Here is a 24,893-nt window from a genome sequence, read left to right as displayed (position 1 = left end):
CACTGCTGGACTTTGTCCTGGGCCCTCTACTTTCATGATTTAACTTAACCTTCACAATAGGCTGTCAGGCGAGTGTTGGCAAATCCACTTTACAAATGAAGATATTGAGGCCCAGAGAGGTAAGTGATGTGCACAGGGTCCCACAGCTGGTGGAGGAGTCAGGATTTAAACCCAGGTCTACCAAGGTGGACCCTAAAACCGGTGCTTTTCTCCCTGGTACCCACAGAGTCCTCAACAAGCATGGGCCCTCCCTCCCACCCACCAGGACAAGCGCTTATGATGTGCCGGGTACCTGTGGTGGGCTGGGTAATTTGAAAATGAATGGGTGGAAGAGAGCAGAGCCCATGGGCTCCACCACCTCTGGAACCAGGCAGGCCCAGGTCTGAATGGTTGCTCTGCCTCCCCGGTGACCTTGGGCACAGGCCTTCTTTTCTTCTGAGCTGTTTCCTCAGCTTTACCGGGGGCACTGAGAGCCCCCCACCTCACGGGTTGTTATAAGGCTCAAGTGAGGCGATGTGTAGAAATGCTCCTCCATGCTCGTATGCAGGGAACACCCCGATGTAAGTCTCATCATTATTGCTTGTAGTTTTTACAAATCCATGCTCCAACATCAAAGTGCTCTCGATTTAGTGGGGGAAGTAAGATTGGATTCACTCAACTGAAGATAATCAGCATGATTCTGGAGTAAGTATTATCAAATCCTGGCACAGTCTGTGTTGGTACCGAGTTTGGATAAGGAGGTTATAGTGGCCCGGGGTGGTCTGGAAAGACCTCCTGGAAGAGGTGTGATTTCAGCATCACTTTGAGCAAGGGGAGGGGCTAGAACTGGACCTCACATTGGAGGAGGGTTGTGGAAAGGTAGAGCCAAGGATGGCTATAGAGGTTGGGAAGCCATAGGCTGGGCCGGACTTCAGAGTAGAGGAAGCACAATTATCAGAGGAAGGTCCCATGGGCAGCGGGGAGCCATTGATGTTCCTGAGTAGGGGGTGTATTTTGGGAAAGTGGAGGTGGCACCAACAGGCTTCACATTGTGCTCTATGCTGGGTAGCAGCTGTCTTCCTTCCTGTTTGACAACCCCTGGTGTGTAATGAACTAGAACCCCCAGTGAGAACATTGGAGCAGACAATAATTCACTCGGCTGAAGCCAGATAAGAGCCTTATCCTGAATCACAATTAAGTTGTGTCATAATTGTGATCGGCTCAGTATATTGATAATAATAGTACCAACACCCAGGAAACAAATGCTTACTCTATGCCAGCCTTGGTGCCAGGGCTTTTACAAGCCACTCACAGACCCTGCACCCCTTGTTTGTGACAAGGATTTTGTAACATGGCTTTTGTCACCCTGAAATGCAACTCATAAATAATCTGCACAGTTACGTTCAAGAAAATTGATATGATGCCCTAGCTATATTATAAAGGAAAAGCAAAAAGAGAGCAAATTATAAATAAAACAGCATGTATTTCAATATGTAAATGCTCGAGCACACAAGAAAACATAATGAAGTAGTCAGGTGCTGGCACCAGCTTGTAAGAAATACATATGGATGTGAGACAAGAGAGCCGATGCACCACTGAATATTGTCCATACTTTTTCTCCATGTTTTACATCTTTAAAAAAGAACTAGTCACATATGTTATTATAGAATCCACCATGAATGCAATAGCTGAAATAGTGACTAATACAATGGTGGTTGTGTCAATCACTCACATTCCGTGGACAGTGCAGCCATTAGTGACATGATTTTCTGAAATGATGAACAATGCTTGGTAAAGTACTGAGTTAAAGAGACAGCCTTTCCTCACTTTACATGGTAATTGCATTTCTGGAAAATTCAGTCTATATTAAAATGAGGTTAAAAAAAAACTTCGAGGATATATGTAAAACAGAGTTAGCTTCTCACTCGAATAATTATAAACAGCTCCTCCCCACCCCACAGGAAGTGGCACATGCGGAAATCTTGAGAAGCAGGAGAGTTTTTTGCTGTGTGGGGATGGCCCCACACACTGTAGGGTTCTCAACATCTCTAGTTATTGGCCATCAAATGCATCACCTCTATCTTTATGATGACTCGAAATGCCTCTACATGTCTCCAGGTTGACCCTTAGAGGATGTACTGCTCTTGTTGTGACCACTAACTTACGTTATGTCATTTAATCTTCACAATAATTCTTTGAAGTAGTTATTTTTGTTTCCACTTTGTAGGTGGGCACACTGAGACTTAGCGAGGTACAGTAACCTGCTCAAGGTCACAGAGCTGGGACTGGAACCCACTCTGTTTCTCTATCTCACTATGGCATTTAATACTGTGTTATTGTTTTACAGAGCTATGTGCCTTCAAATTAATTCAACATACACTTATTAAACACCTACTGGTTTTTAGGTATTCTGGTAAGTCAAGGAGATATAAAGGCAAATATCTAAGACTTGGTCCTGTGCAGCATGTGGGATTGTCCAGAGAGAGAGAGAGAACATGGCTCTGGAAAGGAATGGAACAAGTTCTTTATCCCCAGAATGGGCAGCCCTTGAGGGTGTATGAAGAGAAGCAGGCTGGATTGGTAGGTAGAGATCAGCTTATGAAGGGCTTGTAGACAAGCCTGGTAAGAAATGGAGAGCAATGCAGAGGCACCAGAAGGCTTAAAGCCAGGGGATGCTATGACCAAGCTTTATAAAAAGACCACCATAAAATGTGGCATGTGGAATGAATAGGAGGGGCTGAGACCAGAACACAAGCCATTCAGTAGTTTGGGTAGGAGATAGTGACAACTTTGAGGTGGAGAGAAGAGTAAGTATTTGTGAAATATGCAAGAGTATGAGTCAGCCCTCTGTGACCCAATGTAGAGGGTAAAGGAGACACAGCAGCCCCAGATGAAGCCTGGCTTTCTGGCTTGAGTGCCCAGTGCTCAGTGGTGCTGGTAGGTGAAATGGAGAAATATGGTAGCAGGCCGAGTTTTGGCTGGAGTTGAGGGAGACCATTCTTTGGGGACTCGTTAAGTCTGCAATGTCTGTGACTCTGCAGGTAGAGATGTTTGGGTAGCAGACAGGTATGTCTGAGCTCAGGTGGAGTGGAATTGTTAGCATATATGTTAGGATTTCTTTACCTGGAGCCCGTGGATGTTTCAACGTGTCCATGAACCCCTTGGAATTGTATAAAAATTCTGAGATTGTGTGATATGTACATTTTTCTAGGGTGAGGGTCTGTAGATACCATCGTGTTTTTGAAGGGACCTGTGTCTTCCCAAAATGAGAAACCTCTAATATGCCATATTTTGTCTAACCTAAGTTACGTCATTATTTCGTGTACCAGAAGGTACATAATGCTTTCAGTTAAGAACATTTACCAGAAGTAAAAACACTTCCAATTAATCTACTATCCATTGCTTTAACATTATTCCTGTGTGACACATAGAATAGTCATACCAGACTCTCTTGTTGCTTTGAAGTTTCTTCCAAAGGAATTGGCAGATTCTTCTTCTCAGGTGTGTTTTCTGGGGTATTTTTTGGCAATCAGTTTGTATGTATTGTTGTAACAGAATGTAACATAGCTTCATTTACTTGGGGATATCTTCTTTTCTTGGATCCACAAAATAATTGGTTGTTTCTTTGCAAGAAAATATGGAAGTGTGATCATTTCACCAATGATTTCTATTTTCTTTAGAGTATCAAAATTTATCCCTATTTCTGTGCCTTTCTGCAGAGACATAGTGTAATCTTTTTAAAAGACATTCTAAATCTCACATAGTAATTGACTAAATTAATTTAAAATATTTTATCCAACAAAGCCCTTAGCTCAGCTATAGTGATGACAATAGGAACAGCTATGTCCTTGGTCCCTTCTATTCTGGCAGTGGAAACTACATTGCAGCTGCCACTTGGGAACCATCCTGATTTCAGAGATAATAAGGTGAACCATTTTTAAAACATTTATCTTAGAATTGATGGAATTGGAGCTCTGGGAACAAGTGGGATAGCCAGGAAGAGAATGCAAGAGAGAAGAGCACAAGAGTGAAGATGGGACTTGGGGAGCACCAACATGTAAGGGGCTGAGAGGAAGAGGAAGTTGAAGGGTTCCCTGAGAAGAAGGGAAAATCCAGGCTAATGAGGCTTCAAGGTGGGAGAAGGAGGGCGAGGGTTGTAAGACATGTGCTGGGCTGGGCACGTCCATTGGAACTGGCCATACTGGGTAAGAGCACCTTCCATGGAGTGCTGGAACTTCTGGGAAGTGGAGTCAGACTATGCATTCCTCCCTGTCAAAAGGTTTATCCTTGAAGAGCGGGAAGCAGGGAGGCTGAAATCAAAGAAGACACATGGAGGTTGTAGCTTGGATGACACCATTATCTAAAATGGGGACACAAAAGGAGGAACAGATTTGGGGGAGACAGTGATAATTTTGGTGTTGAGTATCCACATACTCAACTTTGTAGGTCTTCATAGAAATTGTAGGTCTTCATAGGAAATCCAGGTAGACATATACATAAGAGAGTTGAAAATATGTGCTTAAATTCAAGAGATACCACTGCATGAGGAGGATTAAAGAGCATCAGTACATTGGTGGCTCCTAAACCCATAGGAATAGGAAAGAAAACCCAGGAGAGTGGAGAATAGGATCTGGATGAGGCCCCACTTCTGGGAAACAGTTTGGAAATCTGTAGAGAGCAGCTTCCTTTGAGAGCTACCTGTGAGGCAGGACTTGCTCCTGTGCCTAACACAGTAGCTGGCAGATAACAGATGCTAATTGAAGTTGATTGATTGATTGGTTATTTGCTTCACTGATTGAAAGAATGCATGAAGAGGCCGGGCACGGCCTGTAATCTCAACATTTTGGGAGGCCAAGGTGGGAGGCTTGCTTGAGCCCAGGAGTTCAAGACCAGTCTGGGCAATATAGCGAGACCCCATGTCTACAAATAATTTAAAAAATTAGCTGGGCACGGTGGTGAACACCTGTAGTCCTAGCTACTTTGGAGGCTGAGGTGGGAGGATCACTTGAGCCCAGAAAGTCAAGGCTGCAGGAAGCAATGACTGCACCACTGCACTCTAGCCTGGGCGATAAAGTGAGACTCTGTCTCAAAAACAAAAACAAACAAATAAAAAAAGCACGAAGTAATGAATCTGTGAAAGAGACTTAAGAAAATCATGGAGAAAGGAAGCAGAAAACTAGAAAAGTCCAATGAAGGAAAGTTTTAAAGCTGCAAAGATAGGAGACGAGCAAGCATGAAGAAGTCATTAGGTTGGACGATTGTAATAGTCCCTGGGGGGCCCTGGTGTCCTGTGGGATGGCTGCCAAGTGAGAAGTGAAAGAAAGAGGATAGAGTGTCTTCAAGTGAGGTGAGAACAAGAGGCGAGCATTGATTCTTCTTCCAAGAAGTGAAGCAGTTTTGAAAGGAGCATGTTGCAACCAGCATGGGTGAGCTGGGAGGGATCCGTGTTGTTCAGGATCCCTGAGGAAGGACCCAGGAGAACCCCGAGTCCTTGGTCAATTGGATGGATGGGAGGAGAGTCTGCCTTTCAGAACAGGGGATGCTTGTAGGAACAAGGCAGCACCTTGCTCTTTCTGGCTCCAAATGCAGCCCCTGAATATCGGATCCCTCCTCTCTACAACTCCATCACAAGTGTTTTTAAGGGAGTGAGAGGACATGGGGTGGTGCTTGTCGTCTGGCAGTGTCCCGCCACTGGTACATCCTTGCCTGGGGAACGTGTGCTTTAATGGTGACCTTGGTCGCCACGGTGACACCAGCCTTCTAGTCTAAGAGAGACGGACGGGATTTAAATCATTATTAGCCAAGGTTCCTCGTATGTTTTCCAGGCAGTAAATAATAGCTCCTAATACCAGTGTAAGCTTGGCTGGGCACTGTGTGGAATGTTTATGTTGCTCGGGCTTGTTTTCATTTTGGGTTTGTTTTCTTTTCGTGGTCTTTATGGTAGAGCTGTGTAAAAATCAATAGCACTGACTCCCTAGCTAACCTTAATTCACCATGAAATAGGCTTAAACACTAGACTGCCTCGTCCAGTGAATTTTAGATGTCCTGTGGACAGGGATTTAAATTGGGCTCAGCCTTCTTAATGAGCATGGTTGCTATTTAAGTATCTTGTCACTGTTGCATACAGGGCTCATGTCTTTCCTTGGAGGTGATTTTTCCCAGCTTGAAGAATTCTGCCTGCTTTGTGTCCTGGGTTCTTCTTGCTTTAAGGACTTTCTTCATGTAGCACATTCCAGATCAGGACTCTAGAGCAATGGGAACATGCTGTTCCCCCTTCAGAGTTCAGCTCCAGGTGGAGATCTCTGGCACACCACTGCCACCCAACCTGCTCACACCACTGTGCATGTGCCTGAGGCCCTCTGCTATCATCCTGTGAACTGTCAGTCATATACATCTGTGCTAGGGTTAGCTCACACACCCTTGAGGGCAGGGACCCAGGTCATTCATCAGCATGCTCTCAGAATCCAGCACAGGGCCTGGCACACTGTGGGCTCCGTGGATGGATATGAACGGAATTCAACTGCGAGTGTTTTGCTCTCAGATGGAGAGGCTGAAATGCGAACATGGACTGTTCACACCAGAGCCTATTGCAGACATATGGGGTTATGTCCTGTTATGTTCTGTTTGTTCTTACCATGTTATTGAGGTCTGAATTTATTCATTCATCAACTATTTACAGTCTATGTAGGTCTTCTCAGGAAGTGTTTCAGAGCCTGTAGAGATGAAAAAAGCCCTTGCCTTTGAGTAGATACCAAGTAAAGAGAGAGCCAGGTCTGTGAACAGCTGCCCGTGTTACAAGGCAGAATGAAATAAGGGCTAAGTAGAAGGAGGAAGGGGAGCTACTGTCTCCTGAGGGCTGATGTGTCAGGTCACTGTACCTGGTGCTGTGTAGACATGGGCTCATTTAATCCTCACACCTACCATGAGAGGTGGGAACTATGGTCTATGATTCACAGATTAAGAGCCTGAGGCTTAAAGGGATTGAATTCATCTGCTTCATTGCTATCCCCACTTTACAGAAGAGAATATCAAGACCTAGAAAGATAATAGCTTGCCAAAAGTCAGCCACATGCATACAGAGTGCCAGAGGCTGGATGTGAACTTTGATTTTCTGAAGCCAAGATGGCTCTCCATATCTGTATGCCACATTGCTCAGTGTGTTGTAGGCTGTGACAGGAGTGTTTTGTTCTGCCTGGATGGCCTCTGACTGAGTCCTGGAAGACATGGTCATTGAACTGGTCTCGAAGGTCAGCAAGATTTTCATAGGTAGAGAAGAGGAAAGGACCTTCCTTTCTCACCTCCACTGTCCCACTCAGGTGAAGGGTGACACGAAAGCAAAGGTTTGCAGGCAGGAAAATACAGGGTTTGTTCAGGGGACACAAGAGGACATGGTGTGAGATGAACATAGTTGGCTTATAGGGGAACTTGAACTCCCGAGGGGTCCATTCAGGGCTTCGGAGCTGAGTGGCTCTGAGTTTGAATCCTGCCTTTATCTAGCTTTGTAACCACAGGTCAAATGCTCAATTTCTGGGTGCTTCAGTGTCCATCTCTGTGAAATGGGAATGATATTTTCTGTCTTCTAGAATTGGGTAATGTAAGAATAAGGCACATCAAGCAAACGATAAATGTCAGTCCTATTATTATTAGCTATCTTCTGATCTTCCATTTCTCCCAAGTGAAGCATTTTTTTCCTCTTGAGCCCTCTGTGTCCAACTAGGATATCTCTCATTACCAAATAATAGAGTCTTGGACTCTCAGGGCTGGAATGAGCCATGGGTGTAGGTGATCTTTATGTTTCCAACCATCGGTGAGAAGAAAGTGACACTATTCCCTAAGCTCCTAGCTGTTTGGTTTCTTACCCCAGCTCCGATGATGCCTGACAGGAAAACGCCCCTCCCTTGTGACCTCTTAGGGCTGGGAGGGGCGTTTTCCTGTCACTATCTGAGAAGTCTCAGCCACTTTCCCCCCACAACTGTGCATGAGCCCCCAGCAACCATGTGCTCCTCAATGGAGAGCCCCCAAGCTCCTTCCTCACCAGGTTCCTGGTGCATCCGAAAGGTTGGAGATGTTTGTTGGCCTTGGCTACTCCTGAAAGCCTGGCATCCCTCTTTACAGGGCAGGCTTCCTCCCTGTTATGTGTATCTGTGGTGGTGCAGTTGGGTCCCCTGCTTCCCTTCAACTCAGCTTTGAGTGCCTTCTATCATTTTAAATTGGAGTATGATCTTATTTGGTTTCATCCAGATATAATTTTTTCCCTTCCTTCTAGGCACTGTCTGCACCCTGGCCCATCAGCTGCCACAGTTAGGACTTCAGAGAGGATTCTCATCCATAGTGGCCACTCTGGCTGATTCCCTCTGTCCTTCATTCGAGTCTGGCTGCTGCAGCTCCTCCAAACAGCTGTGTATGCTTCTTCTCTGTCCTGAGGTCTTTCTTGTCTCTGGGTTCTATTCACTCAGATTTTCCCAGCCAATGAATTATCACCTCTTAACACCAGCCTTCCACTGCCACCCCAATCTATCAGGGAGAAGATCCACAAGGATTATCAAGAGCCATTTCCCAGTGCCCTTCACAGCTGAGACAGAGCTGATTCCTGCCTCTTTGTCTGTAGTCTTGAACCCCCAGATATGTTGTTCTCTGCCAGCCAAGGCCACTCGCTCACTGGGTTGGACAGACATTGCTTATTGCACAGTGATGGTGAGTGAAGGCAGCCACAAGCTTTCTAATTATTGAGCAGTCTTCATGTCAGATGCTTTGCAGAGTGATCTCTAACCAATCCTCACGACATCATTTGAAATAGGCATTATCCTCATTTCACACAGAAGGAAGATGGAAGCTTAGGAAGGTCTCATGGACCGCCAAGCCCATGCTTGTACTTGGTGATGGGGCCTATGCCAAATCTGGCCATCCCGTCAGGCCCGTTTTAAACTGTGGCAGAGAAAGCTAAAACTGTGGTGGCCGGGCACGGTGGCTCACACCTGTAATCCCGGCACTTTGGGAGGCTGAGGTGGGCAGATCACAAGGTCAGGAGATCAAGACCATCCTAGCTAACACGGTGAAACCCCGTCACTACTAAAGATACAAAAAATTAGCTGGGTGTGGTAGCAAGCACCTGTAGTCCCAGCTACTCGGGAGGCTGAGGCAGGAAATCACTTGAACCCAGGAGGCGGAGGCTGCAGTGAGCCAAGATCTCACCATTGCTCTCCAGCCTGGCGACAGAGTGAGACTCTGTCTCAACAACAAAAACAAAAGCAAAAACAACAACAACAACAACAAAAAACTGTGGCTTCCCAAGACATAGTGATATCTTTGGCAAAGCTGTTCTAACTGCTCTTTACACAGACAAAACTTTCTGAAGACTTCCTGATTCCATTTATTGCTGTTCCTGGTTGACTCCAGATGTAGAAGGATGGTCACTCTTAAGGGTCCACCTTCAGCTCCTGGGTTGTCCTCAGAATCTTCTCTTCATGTCTGAGTAGAAGGAAACAGTGTGGATCATTTGGGCTAGTGCCTCCATTTGGTGAAAAACAACAAACTCAGGGCAGAAACAGGACCCACCCAAGATCACAGAGGCAATTGGTGGTTTGATATTTAGCTTCCATCCTTATAGTGGAGGCCTCAGAGAACAGGAGCACAAATAGGATAGTTTATTTCTCTCTCCCATAACAGTATGGGTGTGAGCTGGCTGGTTTCAGGGACCCAGACTCCTTCTGTTCTGTTGCTTTGCTTTCCTTAGGGTGTTGCCCTCATTTACATGGCTTAAGATGGCCCAAGACTTTGTTTTCATTTCAGCCCATGGGAAGGGCAAGAAAGGAAGGATGGGATACAGCCCTTCCCTTTAAGGACGTGACCTGGAAGCTGTACATGGCACCTTCATTTCTATCTTGCTGGCCAAAACATAGATGGCCATATCTATCTACAAAGGAAGCTGGGAGATGTCTTTATTCGGGGCAGCCATAGGTCTTTTCGAAAACGAGGGGTTTTGTTACTGCAGAAGAGGGAGAATAGAGTCATGGTCTTTGTGCTGTGGTGGAATGGGGACCACCTGCTGGGCTGTTCCCAGCTCCAGTCCTGCCTCTCAATACCTTTCTTCTCTTCCTCCTCAACCCAGCCCAGGGATAGTGCCCTGAAATGTGGATCCCACATGGGTCAGTGTTTAGTTAGATTATTTTAGGCCCCACACACGGGCTAATTTTCACAGCTAATGATACACCACTTACACTTGTACAAAAAATTATAACTTTAACTCTTCATGGAAATACCACTGCATTGTTAAAATACCATTACCCCTTGAAGAAATGCCACTGTTTTCTTGTGAAAACATGACTCTACCTATTTAGAATTTGGTTGCTTAAAACAGAAAGTTTTCCCCTACATTTACTATTTCTGTTAGAATGTTCTAGAACAACACCTCCAACAGTGGTAAAAATTGTGAGGAGGCCAGATGTGTCCAGGGTGGCCTTCCTTCTTTAGATATGCATTCTCTTAGCATTTTATTCCCAAAGATAAATAGTGTTTTTGTGGGAGTTATGCCAGACTGTTAGTTGCCTGCTCTAGTGTTCTTTCCTGGGAACCCAGGTAGTGGTCTCTAAGAAACCAAAGGGGAGAAAAATCAGTTGATATTTAAAAGAGTGATTGTCTAGGGGTTGGATGTTCAGTGCCATGCTTTCCAGCCATATGGGATGGGCAGATGCACCTGAGAGATAGAGGCGAGACTGACTGGAAGTGGACGTGGGGGAGGGGTGGAACTGCACAGTGTCCCCCTGGCTGGGAGAGTGGGCGATGGATTATGAGTTGCTGCCAAATGTCAGGCAAACTGAACACTTGAGGTTAAAGACAGCCAGAGGAGACGACAAGATGGCAGCACCTGGCCACATGTGTGGCAGACTGCAGCGTGTGTGCTGGAGAGAGCAGACTTCTGAATACTTCCAGCTCTGTGACCTAGAGCTCCCTAGGCTCGGAGAGATTTTTGTCTGCCTAGGCTCAGAGGAATTTTTGTCTGCAATGTGTGGAAAGAACCTACTCAAGTTGTGTGAAAATTAGTTAGAGATACTGTATGAGATATTTCTGGCACCCGGTAGGTGTTCTGTTAATAGCAGCATTTTCCAAGGCTCTGGGTAGCAGGTTCACAGAAGGTTCAACCCAAATCCATGTCAGGACCCTGGATAGCTCCAAGGAGTCCTGGCTGTGGACTCAAGTCATTTGTGGCTGACTGAGAGAGCAGGGAAGGACCTCAGAAAGCATCCATCTGGTCCTTTCCCACAAATCCAGAAAGAGCTCTTTCCGCTGGTAGTTCACAGGATGATTTCAGTGATAATCCATGAACCCAGACTGCAGAGCATCCAATTATGAAGTGAGACAGCTCTTCCCTTTTCATGTCCCTTAAGGTGAAAGGTACGCTGAGGTGCTGGTTTATCTTTAGCACTTCTCTAGAACTTGCTTCTCCTGCTTTTGAACAAAGACAGAACACAGCTCAGACTCAGAGCCTTTGGCTAGAATTTAATCACATTTTATTTTCATCACATTTATTTTTGTAGTTACTTTCCATTTGCAGTAAGAGATCATAGTTTTCTGTTTATGGTGGTAATTCACAGTTTTCTCATTATGCATATTTGTTTAATATTAAAGAATGTGCTAATTAGTATTAGTACAATTAAAAAAATATTAAATAAATAATACAAAGGTGATATGTGTATATGGCAAAAAAAGAAAAATACTGGGAAGATACTATGACTGATTGAAGTTTGGATTAGTCTATCCTTGCCTCTTTGTAGATGGTAAATGCCAGCCCAGAGAGGGTGTGGAACTGGCCCCAGCTGCCCAGAACATTGGATCTTCTGATTTTGTGATCCTAGGTTCTTGCCCCACACTACTCTGCTTTTTTGGATGCCTTTTGAACAAGACTTGGCTTTCCAATTGACTCCATTATCCTGGAAAACTTAGGGTGGGGTGGCCCTTCTACAATGTTGGTGGCTTTCCAAATGATCAGACAATCTCCTTGCTCTGAAATAAATGGCCGTGTCCTGGAAGTAGGGGGAAAACCACCCCACAATCCCAGAATTGGGATGTAAATGAGCAATTAGCGTCAATTAAAACAGGATACAGTATAATTACCACCAATTGTGCTAACCTTTATATTCAGAAAGCCTTGACCTGTGAAAAGGGAATTAAACAATAATGAAAACTCTTTCTTAACCAAGGGGTGTGTTTTGGGCAGTGATGCCTCCTTTCATGGACTGAGGGTTCTGACAGATTAGACCCTCCCTTCTCCACACCCACCCTTCTGGGCTTGGGCCACTACTGGCAGTGGCCAGGAACAGCCAGGCTTGATGATACCTTGTCAGAGACCTTATTAGACCCATCACCAAATGCTGCATAATTCAGCATAATGCCTGACCCCTGCTGTGGCCTCTTGCCTCTTCCAGACAAATTCTGGGGCCTCAGACATCTTGAAAGGGACACTTTGCATCTGAGCTGCCCTGCCCTCTGTATCTGACCTGGTCTGTCTTTTAAAGCCAAATCCTTTGTGATGTCCTTGTTTATAAACATGCCTCTGAAAATCCTATTCAATTTTCTGAATCCTGTTTTATGTGGACCCAGCATCACATATGGATGCAGCACAAAGCAGTGTTCCTAATGACCTGCATTGTAACCTCAGAGTTCCAGATCTCAGCCTGCTTCTTTATTCCTCTGTCCAACAAATATGTATTGAGCACACCTTATGTGCTATACACTGTTCTGGGTGCTGAGGATACAGCAGGGAAAACAAAAGACCAAACCCTTATATTGTAGAAATCTTAAACTTACAAGGCAAGAAAAATGCTGATGGAGAGCAATTTTAGGTGCTGGGAGGATGCAGAATGACAAGGGTGATGAATGTGGGATGGGGCTCAGGGAGGACAGGAGAATTCATCCTCTCAGCAACATCTGGGCAGACAGTATGGTTTATGAGGCTAAGAGGGTGGCTTCTATAGCGAGACAGACATTCTAAATGGACCACTCTGAGCCTTGGCTTCCAGACCTTTAAGATAGAGAGGACAATGAATTCTCAACAGGAGGCCAGGGCCCTGACTTGGAGGAATCCTCTGCCTGTGGGGACTCAGACACACACAGGACGAACGTCTTGGGTGGCCAAGGAGCTGGGGATGGACTCTGTGGACAAAGAGAGACTGAGAAAATGCAAGGAGGCCTAAGAGGCCTGGCACGTTCCCCAACAGCAGGGAACCTGGTAGTCTGGGGAAGGGTGGAGACTGGCCAAGTCACACGGCAAGCCCGGGCAGAGCCAAGACTGAACCAGCATTATCCAACTCTAAACCCAACCCTTTCATCATATCCCACAACCTTGAATGCGAGGCTGAGGTTAGACTCAGGAACAGGGAAGACACATACAGGATTATTATTTTTGTAACTACAGCTGCAGTGTGGACAGTATGGGCTGTCAGTGACCAAGAAGAAAGGTGATGAATGGCACCAGCAGTGGGGGTGAAAAGGGGGTGTAACTTCAGAATGTGGTTGGATATCTAGTTGGCAAGACTTGATCACTGATTGAATGTGGGGGAAGCTGAGAAGAGAAGTGAAGCTAACTCTGAGCACATCTGAGTGACAACCTGGAGGTTCCTGGATATACGAGGGGGCAGACAATGCCCTCTGCCTATTTCTACATCCTTGGCTAGTTCCACATCTTCCCTGCCTGACCCAGCCTCTCCCATTCCTGCTTATCTTTGGAAACCTTGCTCCAGCCCATGTTCACAGACAGGAGAAGGCTGGATCCCTTCCCAGAGACACTGGAAGCACCTTCCCAACCTGTCTGCATAGCCTCCTTTTCTTGTGTGACTCTCATTGTATGGTGTCATGATCCCAGGAGTTTCATTCCTAGATGCTCATGTGCATAAATTCCTTCCTCAAGGACAAGACCTGGGTCTTACCATTCTGTTGACCTGCAGGAGAGTCTGAGAAAGCATAAATGAAACATGGACTAGACCAAGGGTAGCAGATAGATGGGTTTCATCCCAGCTGATTATGGCGGGCTGCCTGGAGTGCTGTGTAGAGGGCTCTGAGGCTGCATCCAAGCTTAGCTGCAAAGAATGCTGTGATCTATTAGTGGTGTCTGGCAAGGCACAAGAGGGAAGAGTAGCAGTATGTGTGTCACTTTTGTGCAGTCTCTGGATGACAAGAATCTGTGTGGTTTTGACAATACATAGTTGTTCTCAGGAAAAGTGAAAGATGATGTCCAAGTGTCTGGTGTGGCCAAGGGTAGAAACAGATTAGAAATAACTTTTAAAGAGCCACTTTTTAAAGTGGCTTTAAAAGAACTATAGACACAGGCTATCCTCAGCACTGAATTTCAACCTTCATACCACTCTCCGCTTGTGTGCCTTACATAATGATGCCCCTAAACCACCTTTTGTACCCTGACTCGAGGTTCTCAAACCTCAGCTTACAAATGATTTTTTCTGCGCTAATGCCTGCCAGCCAGTGGTTTCATTTTGGCAGCCTAACTCTTTGTCTGCATTGTGATCTTTGGGCAATTGATTTGAATATTTTATTTCCCTTGGTTTTATTTCCCTTGGTTTGTGGTTTTATAAAAGAAGTGTAAAAATGAAGGTGTGGATACCAGTGGAGGGAATGTAGTTCTCCTGAATATAATGTAGAAGCAGAGCATCGATTCAGAACTCTAAACGATGGAATTGCTTCAAAATTATCCTCAGCCACCTAATAAACCGTGTTACTGTAGTAATTGAGGAGCAGTCTTCTGTACATGGTGCCTGGGCACAGTGAGGTTACATTTGGCCAGGTTGTAAGTGACCCTCTTAATGACACCCCACTGGTTTAGTCCACCCAATATAGACTGCACATAGCATAACCAGCAAGTGTAGTCACATTGAAGTACTCCCACAGGTGAAGGACAAATTTTTATGATTTTTGAGTTGTTCTTATGTTTTACACAGTAATGTTATTTTCCTTAAATTTTGTGAGCATTGGAAATTAAGATAGCTGAGTTCCAAATATTATGTATCTGGAACAGGTCAGCTCTTGGACATTCTGGATAATTAATCTTCTACCACACAATACAGGCAAAAGTGGAAACTACTAAATGAAAGCAATGGGTTTTTAGCCTCACCCTGATGTTTTACAGACTTAAGCTGATTGGCTTCGGGAGGGGGTGGCAATTTTGAAGGAAATGAATCAAGAATGTATATGAAATGCCAAAGACCTATCATAGATGCTGCATGCAAAGCTAAGTGAAACTGGAGATTTTATAGCACTTTTAGCTCTCTGCAGAAACCATCAAGCCTTATTGATTACTGGCCTCTTATTTTTATTAATATTAATATTGATTTCTGCTCTTTTATAATATATTTGACCTGCACCTTTTCTGAATTACATTACATATGATAGCAAGAGATTGTATCGATTATGTGACGTGTCAATTGAGCTGATGGTTGATTTGGAAACAGGGATGCAGAAATTGGTGGTGCGGGGGCCATGAGTGGGCTGGGGAGGTTGCCATCATTGTAGAATAGAGACATTTTCTGAGTAAAATAATCCAGCCTTTCAGGGTGTGTCCACAGGACCCACTGTCACCAATCTTTGTTGGTTCTAATTTCCCATTTTTGAGGACTGTGTTTAAAATCTCTGCTTTGTCACTTACAAACTGAATGACTTGACTTTTCTGAGAGCATCGATTCAGAACTCTAAACAATGGAATTGCTTCAAAATTATCCTCAGCCACCTAATAAACCGTGTCACTGTAGTAATTGAGGAGCAGTCTTCTGTACATGGTGCCTGGGCACAGTGAGGGTACGTTTGGCCAGGTTATAAGTGACCCTCTTAATGACTCCCCACTGGTTTAGTCCACCCAATATAGACTGGACATAGCATAACCAGCAAGTGTAGTCACATCAAAATGTGAAAATAACACAGGGTTTGCATGGCTGTCATGAGTGTTGCAGGTTGTGTACATAGGTAGCCTGGTGGTTGAATGTGTGACCTTGGAGTCAGGCAGGACTTGCTGTGACCCCCATGTCTGGTTGCCATTCATTCACTGGGCAATCCTGGGCAAGTTATGAGTAGCTTCTCTGACCTTTGTAATGTGTAAAAAGATAATCATGCCTACTCATTCATGTTGAATGCTTCGTGTGTGGAAGTGCTAAGTAAATGCAGCCATTGTTATTACCACGTATAAAGGGCTGGGCATGGAGTGGGGATGTCTTGTTGCCTTCTTCCTTCCATCCCCATTTTCCAAGTCCTGAATTCCTCATCATCCTTTATGGGCTGACACCTCCTTGGAGAAGCCCTTCTGGACTGCTCTTGCAGTGAGGGACTCACTCTTTCTGTGCTCTTCCATTCTTTTTGCTCCCCTGATGACATAAGGCATGACCTCCTGTCTATAAGTCTTTCTTTCCTACCAACTGGAAGTTGCTTGAAGCAGAAATTTCCCTCCTGTGATTCAGTCTTATTTTTACCTTCCAGGACCTAGCTCAGTGCTTGGTGCATGAGAGTGTTTTGGTGAGCAAGTGAGTAGGTGGATGAGCTGAGTGAGTAAAGGAATATATGAATGAACAAATGGGTGGAGGACTGAAGCACTGGTCAAAGAAACCCTGGGTTGAACGGGAGTGAGAGGCTGACTTAGAAAGCTGGAAGTCTCAGGGCATAGATTCTAATATCTGGGAAATGGGAGTCTCTGAACCAAAGCTTGCATGCATATCTGCATCTGAGCACATTTGGAGGGAAGGTCCTTAGATTCTCACAAGTGTCCCTGGACCCCAAATGTCAACAAGTTGCTGATCTGAACAGATGGAGAGGGCAGGCCCCACTGAGAGGACAGAACCAAGTGATTGGAGGAGTGAATGTGACAAAAGAGAGAGGTTAAAACTGGCAGGACACTGAGTCCTGCAGGGACCTCAATTAAGGGGTGTGGCCAGCGCCACAGGCAGCCCCTGGGACAGGAACTCCTACAGTCCCTGCGGGCCTTGATGCCTCCTTCTAGGCAGCTCTTGTGCGAGGAAGCTCAGAGGAGGTTTGTGTCTTTGACTGTCTTGATTCTTATCCAGAATCCACTAGCTAAAAGGGTCTCTCGGGTTCATTGGGTCCAATCACCTGCCTCCAAATAGACTAAGCCCAAATGGTTCCAGGCAGGCCCTAGGTTTTTACTGCCCCCAAAGTCTTCTGCCCTTTTCTTCCTTTCCCTCCCCTCTTCTCACCTTCATTATTTTATCCTGTTCTATCCTATCCCATCCTATCCTATCCTATCCTATCCTATGCCATGCTATCCTAGCCTAGCCTAGCCTATGCTATCCTATGCCATGCTATGCTATCCTATAATATGCTCTGCTCTGCTATGCTATGCTATCCTATCCTGTGCTATGTTATCCTATGCTACTCTATGCTGTCCTATGCTATGCTATGCTGCACTATCCTATGTTATGCTATGCTGTGCTATCCTATGCTATGCTATCCTATGTTATGCTATGCCATCCTATGCTATGCTATGCTATGCTATGCTATGCTATGCCATCCTATCCTATCGTACATTAGTCTAGCCTATACTATCCTGTGCTATCCTAGTCTCTCTTTAGCTATGAATACTTAACTTTCAGTAAGAGCTGTGGCTTTTAAAGTATGAGTATTGACCCAATAGTGAATTCTGAAGTGGATTTAGAACATCATGACCAGCTTATTAAAAAAAAGAATATGATACAAAATATTAGCATGTATCACACATGTGTTATTTTGTGAAACTTCCTTTTCAGCTCTACGTGTGGTGGATTGTGATATATATTTCTTTCTGTGTTGTGGTCAAAAAGATTCAACAAGCATCACTCTCAAGCACGTCACAGGCACTCAGTAGATAGCACTGAAAGACCTCGCCTTTGGTGAGGTATGAGGCAGGAGGACAGACCATGTTAGGGGTCACTTCTTGTTGCTGCACCAGGAAGCCCTTCTTTCCTTTACCCCCTCTGTGGCCCACTCCTATCACCCCTGCTTCCTTTTCCTTTTTAATTTTATTTATTGTGGTAAGAACACTTAACATGAGATCTGCTCTCTTAACGTATCTGTAAGTATCCAATGCATTGTTGTTGACTGTAGGGGCAATGCTGTCCAGCAGGTCTCTGGAGCTGATGCATCTCACTACTGAAACTTTACACCTCTTCATTAGTAATGCCCCATTTCACCCCTCCCAGTTCCCCACAACTGCCATCCCACTCTTTGATTCTGTGAATTTGACTCTTTTAGGTACCTCACATGAGTGGAGTCATGCAGTATTTGTCCTTCTGTGACTGGCTTGTGCAGATGAATGGATCAAGCAAGTGTGGTCTATACACAGGGTGGAATGCTAGTCAGCCTTGGGAGACAGGGTCCTGGTGCAACATGTGACAACACGGATTCACCCAGAGGACGTTGTGCTGAGTGAAGTAAGCCCATTGCTCTCACCCTCTTCTTGATTCTCTCCTCTCCTCTTGTGCCCAGGTTGTATACGTGACCGCAACATTCCCCTACATCATGCTGCTGATCCTCCTGATACGAGGGGTCACATTGCCTGGGGCCTCGGAGGGCATCAAGTTCTACTTGTACCCTGACATCTCCCGGCTCTCCGACCCGCAGGTAAGAGTCACTTGCTCAATGTGCAGCATCAACCACCACCACTGGGAAGCCTTCTGCAGAGCCCCTGCCACTGGCCACTGGGATTCAACAGCTGGTTGAACAGTGGAAAGCCTATGAACTCTTTCCCAGAATAATTTTAAATGCATAAATTTAATACGTAGGAAATCAAATATTTTAAAATACCGTTACCGAAACATTTTAAACAGACCAATTTGTGACATGGGGATAGATGTACATTTTTAAATGAGGACATTACATAGCCAGATCCAGCAGCAAGTCTGACGACTACTGTGACTTTAAAGCAGCAATGAGCATAAGTGACGTTTCAAGATAGCTATACCATGATATGAAAACATCTGGAATTTCTATTGCTAACAGGACTGCAGTTTGTTGCCTGCATCTAAAATTGAAACAAATACTACATTTCAGTTAGAAGTTAACTAAAAATTAAAAAAACAACAAAAAAACATTTCTTCCCCAAATCACAGATCTCTGCAGTAGTGCCTCTCGGTGAGAGAAACTGGGTCTTTGTTCGTGATTGATTTTCTTTGTGGGAGTAGCTCATAGTAAAAAAAAGAGTTGGAGAAACTGGCTAAGCTATCAGTTGTCTTTGGTAAGGCATTTGTTGTTCTGAGTGGTGAGTAGTAATTGTGCCTAAGGTTCTCTAAGTGGGCACGTGGTGGTGTGCCCTGGACTATATTAAACAGATAAAACCAGAACATCTCACAAGCCCGGTGGTTCTCAACCTCAACTACATGTCAGAAGCTCTTGGGGAGCTTTTGAAAACGTGAATTCCCAGAGCACAACCCAGACCAATTAAAATGAACTCTCTGGTTGCAGGTGTCAGTATCTTTCAAAGGCCTCTAGGTCATTCTAGTGTGTGAAGTAACTTAATCAAAGACATTTGAGCGGGCGAGCAGGCACTAATTTTTCTATTAAAACACAGAACACATGGAATCAGTACAGTTTCCAAACAGGAAATGAGGCTTGCAGGAAATTTCAAGTCTGCGATCTGTGGCTTCCAGCCACCTCCTGTTAGGGGAGCTTGAGGGGGAAGCATTTGTTGAGGGGATGGTTAGTGCAGCTCAGAAGCCCCTCATCACGGTGGGCGGAGTGGGAGGTGAGCTCATTTTTGTCTCAGTTTGCCATGCCTTGCAGGGCCTTGAGGCTGAGGATACCACTAGGCACCTGCATGGCATTCTGAATTGCAGGCAGAATCCCTGGGAAGAAGGAAATTAGCTTCAAATGTTGGCTTTGCCAGTTCCTGATCTCTGATGGCAAAGGCTCAGTTGAAGGAGCAGTTTTGGAGAACATATTCTACAAACCACTGGTCGGTCTGTTTTTATGATGGCCATGCATTCTGCCTTGATCCAAGACAGATTTCCCCTTCTCTCCTCTGCTTATGGGCTTCTTTTTTCCTGGTAGTCATTCAAGAGCCACTGAGTGTCACCCAGAGTTTCCAGATCTGGCTGATCATCCGAATACCTCGGAACTGGTTAAAAATGCTGATTCCAGGCTCTACTCCTGGAGATCCAGTTGCAGTGGGTCTGTGATGGCACCTGGGCATCCGTATTACTAAGAACCCTCAGAGGCGATTCTTATAATCAAAAAAGTTTGGGAAAATCCAGGTGGCACCTAAAACTTCAGAGCCCTGCACACACACATACACACACACGCACACACACACACACACACACACAGAGAGAGAGAGAGAGAGAGAGAGAGAACGAACACAGAAGTGAGTCAGGCCAGGCCATTTTCTACCATCTCCTTCCTTTTAGGCCCTGGCCACCGGCCAGTATTAAGTAGTGGAGAGCACATTGGTCTGAGAGTTGGGACTTGAGTTCTCCTGGTTCTGCCATGGATCCTGAGTGACCGTGGACAAGTTCCTTCTCCCTTCCCTCTTTCTGGACCTCAGTTTCTCCACTGGTGACATGAAAGAGTTTTCAAAATGGATTTGGAGAGTCCCTGCTTTTCCATGAGCATAGGCTGGCAAACTCTGGCCTCTAGGCCACATCCAGCCCTCTGTCCATTTTTATAAATAATGTTTTATTGGAACACAGCCTGTTATTTGTTTACATATTATTGTCCATGGCTGTTCTAGCACTCAAAGGTAGAGTTGAGTAGTTGAGACAGAAACCCTGTGGACCTCTGTGTCGGGGGGTGGTCCCAAGATTACCTACATGTTTGGTAATTTAGAAGGATTCACAGGACACAGAAGCAGTTACACTCATGGATGTGGTTTGTTTCTATCATCAGTAAGACAAAGACAGTCACCAGGCAGAATGTGGAGGAATCCATACACAGGTTTCTCACTTTCCCTCCCTCCTGCCTGGAGCAGGTATGCAGACTGTGTTCCTTCCTCCAGCAAGGAAATGCGGCAGCATGCGTGCAGGGTTTCTGCCCAGAGAAGCCTTCCTGCAATGCAGAGTCCAGGTTTTTAGTGAAGGTGTTTTATTGACTGCACAGGTACTCCCTGCCTCCATGATCAGCCACAACCCTCTGACTTCCAGACTGTCAGAGGAAACACAGGCGTTTACCAGAAATCACACTGCTGTACAAATGGTCTAAGCAGGCAGCCTTTATGGGATTCAGTGTTCCAGGCATACAAAACAACCATGTCACTGAGTACCACAGGGAGCATCCTAAAAGCCCAATTCCCAGACACCAGGCAAGAGCCAACACTACAAATGGGCCCAACTTTGGAGCGACATTGGGCCTGCTCTGTTGACTCTTTCCTACAGGCCTGCAAAATCTCAAGTGTTTACTGCTTGGCTCTTTCTAGAAAAAGTTTGCTGACAGTGCACTGGAGTACCCTCAGGGGTGTGTGAGCAGGGGCTGATGGGCCCCACTCCACCTGACCCCCGGCTCCGTCCTCATTGCTCTCCACCCCTGCTGCCACCAGCCTAGTCCGGGCCACCACCATCTCCTGCGTGAAAACTGTAGCAGCCCCCTAACCGGTCATCCGGAAACAGCTCCTTGACCATCTAGGCCACTCCCTACCCAGCAACAGAGGGATCTTTTTGAGATGTAAATTCGATGGGCACCTGTTTTGCTTAAATCCCTCCTGGGATTCCCTGTGGTCTTTGGAACAAGATCCAAATGGTGGGGTCCCCACTGTCCTCTGTGAGCTGCCTCCTGGCTGCATCCCCTACCATTTTCCCCCTCTTTCAGCTCATTCCAGATATTGGCCTCCTCTCTGGGCCTCCAGTAGACATGGCCTTTCTAACTCAGGGCCTTCACACATGCTGTTTCTCTGCTGGAAACACTCCTTCTTTCTTCCCCAGACCGCCCCCCCTTCCCCCCCCTTGGCTGGGCAACCCCCCCCCCCACCCTTTTTTTTTTTTTTTTTTTTTGAGATGGGGTCTTGTTCTGTCATCTAAGCTAGAGTGCAATGGTGCGATCTCGGCTCACTGCAACCTCCACCTCCCAGATTCAAGCAATTCTCCTCCTCAGCCTCCCGAGTAGCTGGGATTACAGGTGTGCGCCACCACACCTGGCTAATTTTTGTATTTTTTTTTTTTTAGTAGAGGTGGGGTTTTGCCATGTTGGCCAGGCTGGTCTTGAACTCCTGAGCTCGTGATCCACCCGCCTCAGCCTTCCAAAGTGCTGGGATTACAGGTGTGATCCACCGTGCCCAGACCACCCATCCTTTAGGACTTAGTTTAAACATCACTTTCTCAGGCAAGTCTTTTCTGACTGCTCAACCATGCACCACCCCCCAGCACCCAATACTTATTTTCCAAAGCACCTACATATCCTATATATTTACAGTAAAATATTTGTGTGTATATATAATTGTGTGTGATCTTTATTTGTTCAATGTCCATTTATTGTTGAAGAGATATTTTCCGAGTGCCTACTCTGTGTCAGAGATTATTGTAGCCATTGACAGTTTTCCACAGGGTGGCCACTGGCTGAGATGGCAGCTTGGGAGCAAGGTCTGTATCTGCCTTTCCTACCATTGTATCCTTAGTCCCTGATGAGCTCAATGCCTGGTACACAGTAGGTGTTCCTTAAATGTTTGTTGAATGATAGGAATAAGGGCTATTTTCATTTTTCACGTGAAGGTTCTCTTTAACAAAAAGTCTAATGACCTCCAGATCACCAAATCCGTGAGCTGTAATGTTTTTTGATTCTCTATCAGTGATGGCTAGGAAGCGTGAGTGTGTGTTTGTGTGTGTCCCAAAAGCAACTATGTCCCCAAAAAGCAACTGCTGATTTTCTGTGGCATAAATAAGGATAGCGACCCCAAGAGGGAAAGAAAAACAAAACCCCATGTATGTTGGTGATTTTTGGAAGCTGGGGTATGCTGTAGGAAGAAGCCCAATGTGGCCTGATTCCAACTGTCCCCATTTGTGGATACCCAGCCCATGAAGAAGCAGGAAGCACTGGTTTCCATTCCTGTTCTCCTGCAGTGGTGATATGACCTTAAGTAAGGCCCCTAGCCTCTAGGGGGCCTTGTCCCCTCCTCCCTCAGTCACACGTTGCACTTGCCTGCCCCAGCAGATGGCCTTGAAGGTGGAGTCATTTGATGGCCCAGTCATGGAGAAATGTTTTTTCTTTTCAATTACGTATGTATGTTAATAAGCATTAGGAATAAAACCAGGACATAAACCATATCAAAACCATGGCTTTATTGCTATTATTGCTAGAATGAAACTATATATATGATATGTATGATCTCATACACACACATATATACATACATACATATATATACAGGTTGAGTATCCCCAAACGCTCCAACGTTTGAAACTTTCTGTGTGCCGACATGGCTCTCAAAGGAAATGCTTCAATGAGCACTGGAGCTCATTGGACATATATATGCCATGTATATGATTAAAAGTGAGGCTAATTTAAAGGCAAATGTTAAAAAATTATTAAAACAAACATGGACATGACAAATATAGTGCAGGTGGAAGGTGGCTGGCCAACATCTGAGGCACAGTGCTGTGGGGGTAGAGAAACATCCTAAGCTAGTCTTAGGACTTCCATAGCCACATGGTCACCCTACAGACAACTGAGGCACAGCTCCCAAATTTAGAGAGAGTAGATTAGTAAGAGGGGTCGACTGGAAGTATTTTATCATGAAGTCAGTGAAAGTTTCAATCTTGTATCTCTTTGTAATGTTGCTCTCTTAGCAAGTCCAGATTATTTGTTTGTTTTCTGAAAATGATCCTTAGTTTTCCTATACTTCTAGATATGATCCTGCACTTCAAATTGCACCAAGAAGAAAAGTTCCCAGATAGTGGAAGAAAAGTTCCCAGCTGTAGGCCTGGCTGTTGGGCTAGTCTGGGAGTATGGGCACCTTTGTTTCTTTGGGATAATCCAGCATTTGTAGTATTCGGGCCTCTTGCAGCTGTGAGAAATTAAAGGGGTGACTCTGTAGCCAGTAAAATCTCTCCTACAAGTGGAGAAATAGGAAATAGGAAGGAGAGATGATTAGGGGAGGAAGAGAAGCCTGCAGGAAGTCAGAGGGCTGGGCCTCAGGCTGAGCTCCAGGACACATTCAGGTCTCCAGCCTCTGAGCCCCATTGGTCCCCAGGGCTGCTCCATCTAGTCCCTTGGAGGATGAGGATGAGCTCAGGTGGACTGAGGGCCGGGAGGGGATGAAATGAGCACTTGGCGGGGAGTCCTTCCTAGTCTGTGGACTCCAGGAGGGCAGGAATTACAACAATCATGTGTCCCACTCATCTATCACCAGAGCCCAGCAACCCTTCCTTAGTTTGTTCCACTGGTAGTTATTCCCCCCTGCCTGTGACAGGTACTCAGCATGTAGAATGAGTAAGAGCCTCCTTGTCCCCAGGGAGCACACAGTCTGCTAGGTAAGGGTGGAGTCTCACCTCTTCTGGGGTTCCCTCCCTAGAGGAAGAGGGAAGTGGGGTTGGATGAGACCAGAAGTTCTCCTCCATTCTTACAGTTTGTTGAGAAGGAGTAGCAAATTTTTGTTGGTAATCATCTGAGTTCCAGAGCCTGTAAACGACTTATGCCTTTTACACATTAGAGTGGGCTTAAAGTGACTGCATTTAGGCTGGACACAGTGGCTCACCCCTGTAATCTCAGCATTTTGGGAGGCTGAGGCAGGCGGATCACTTGAAGTCAGGAGTTCGAGACCAGCCTGGCCAACATGGTGAAACCCCGTATCTACTAAAAATATAAAAATTAGCCAGGTGTTATGGCACATGCCCGTAATCCTAGCTACTCTGGAGGCTGAGGCAGGAGGATTGCTTGAACCTGGGAGGTGGAGATTGCAGGGAGCCAAGATAGTACCACTACACTGCAACCTGAAGGACAGAGTGAGACTCTGT

General features: G+C 45.5%; 1 protein-coding gene across 1 annotated transcript in view; it reads left to right on the top strand.

Annotated features, from left to right (window-relative positions):
* SLC6A11 (solute carrier family 6 (neurotransmitter transporter), member 11) overlaps nucleotides 1–24,893 on the top strand; it is a gene marked incomplete at its 5' end in the record, with an annotated part of 123,462 nt that overhangs the window by 41,374 nt on the left and 57,195 nt on the right. Inside the window, one exon of the mRNA XM_011994147.1 lies at nucleotides 18,448–18,582. Within this exon, the coding sequence (XP_011849537.1) occupies nucleotides 18,448–18,582 (135 nt within the window). The remainder of the gene's footprint in view (nucleotides 1–18,447; nucleotides 18,583–24,893) is intronic.

This window comes from Mandrillus leucophaeus, unplaced genomic scaffold (assembly GCF_000951045.1).
Source record: "Mandrillus leucophaeus isolate KB7577 unplaced genomic scaffold, Mleu.le_1.0 Scaffold442, whole genome shotgun sequence".
In the NCBI taxonomy this organism is placed as follows: Eukaryota; Metazoa; Chordata; class Mammalia; order Primates; family Cercopithecidae; genus Mandrillus; species Mandrillus leucophaeus.
Note: the sequence above shows the minus strand (reverse complement) of the source record. Positions and strands in the feature narration are given on the sequence as shown.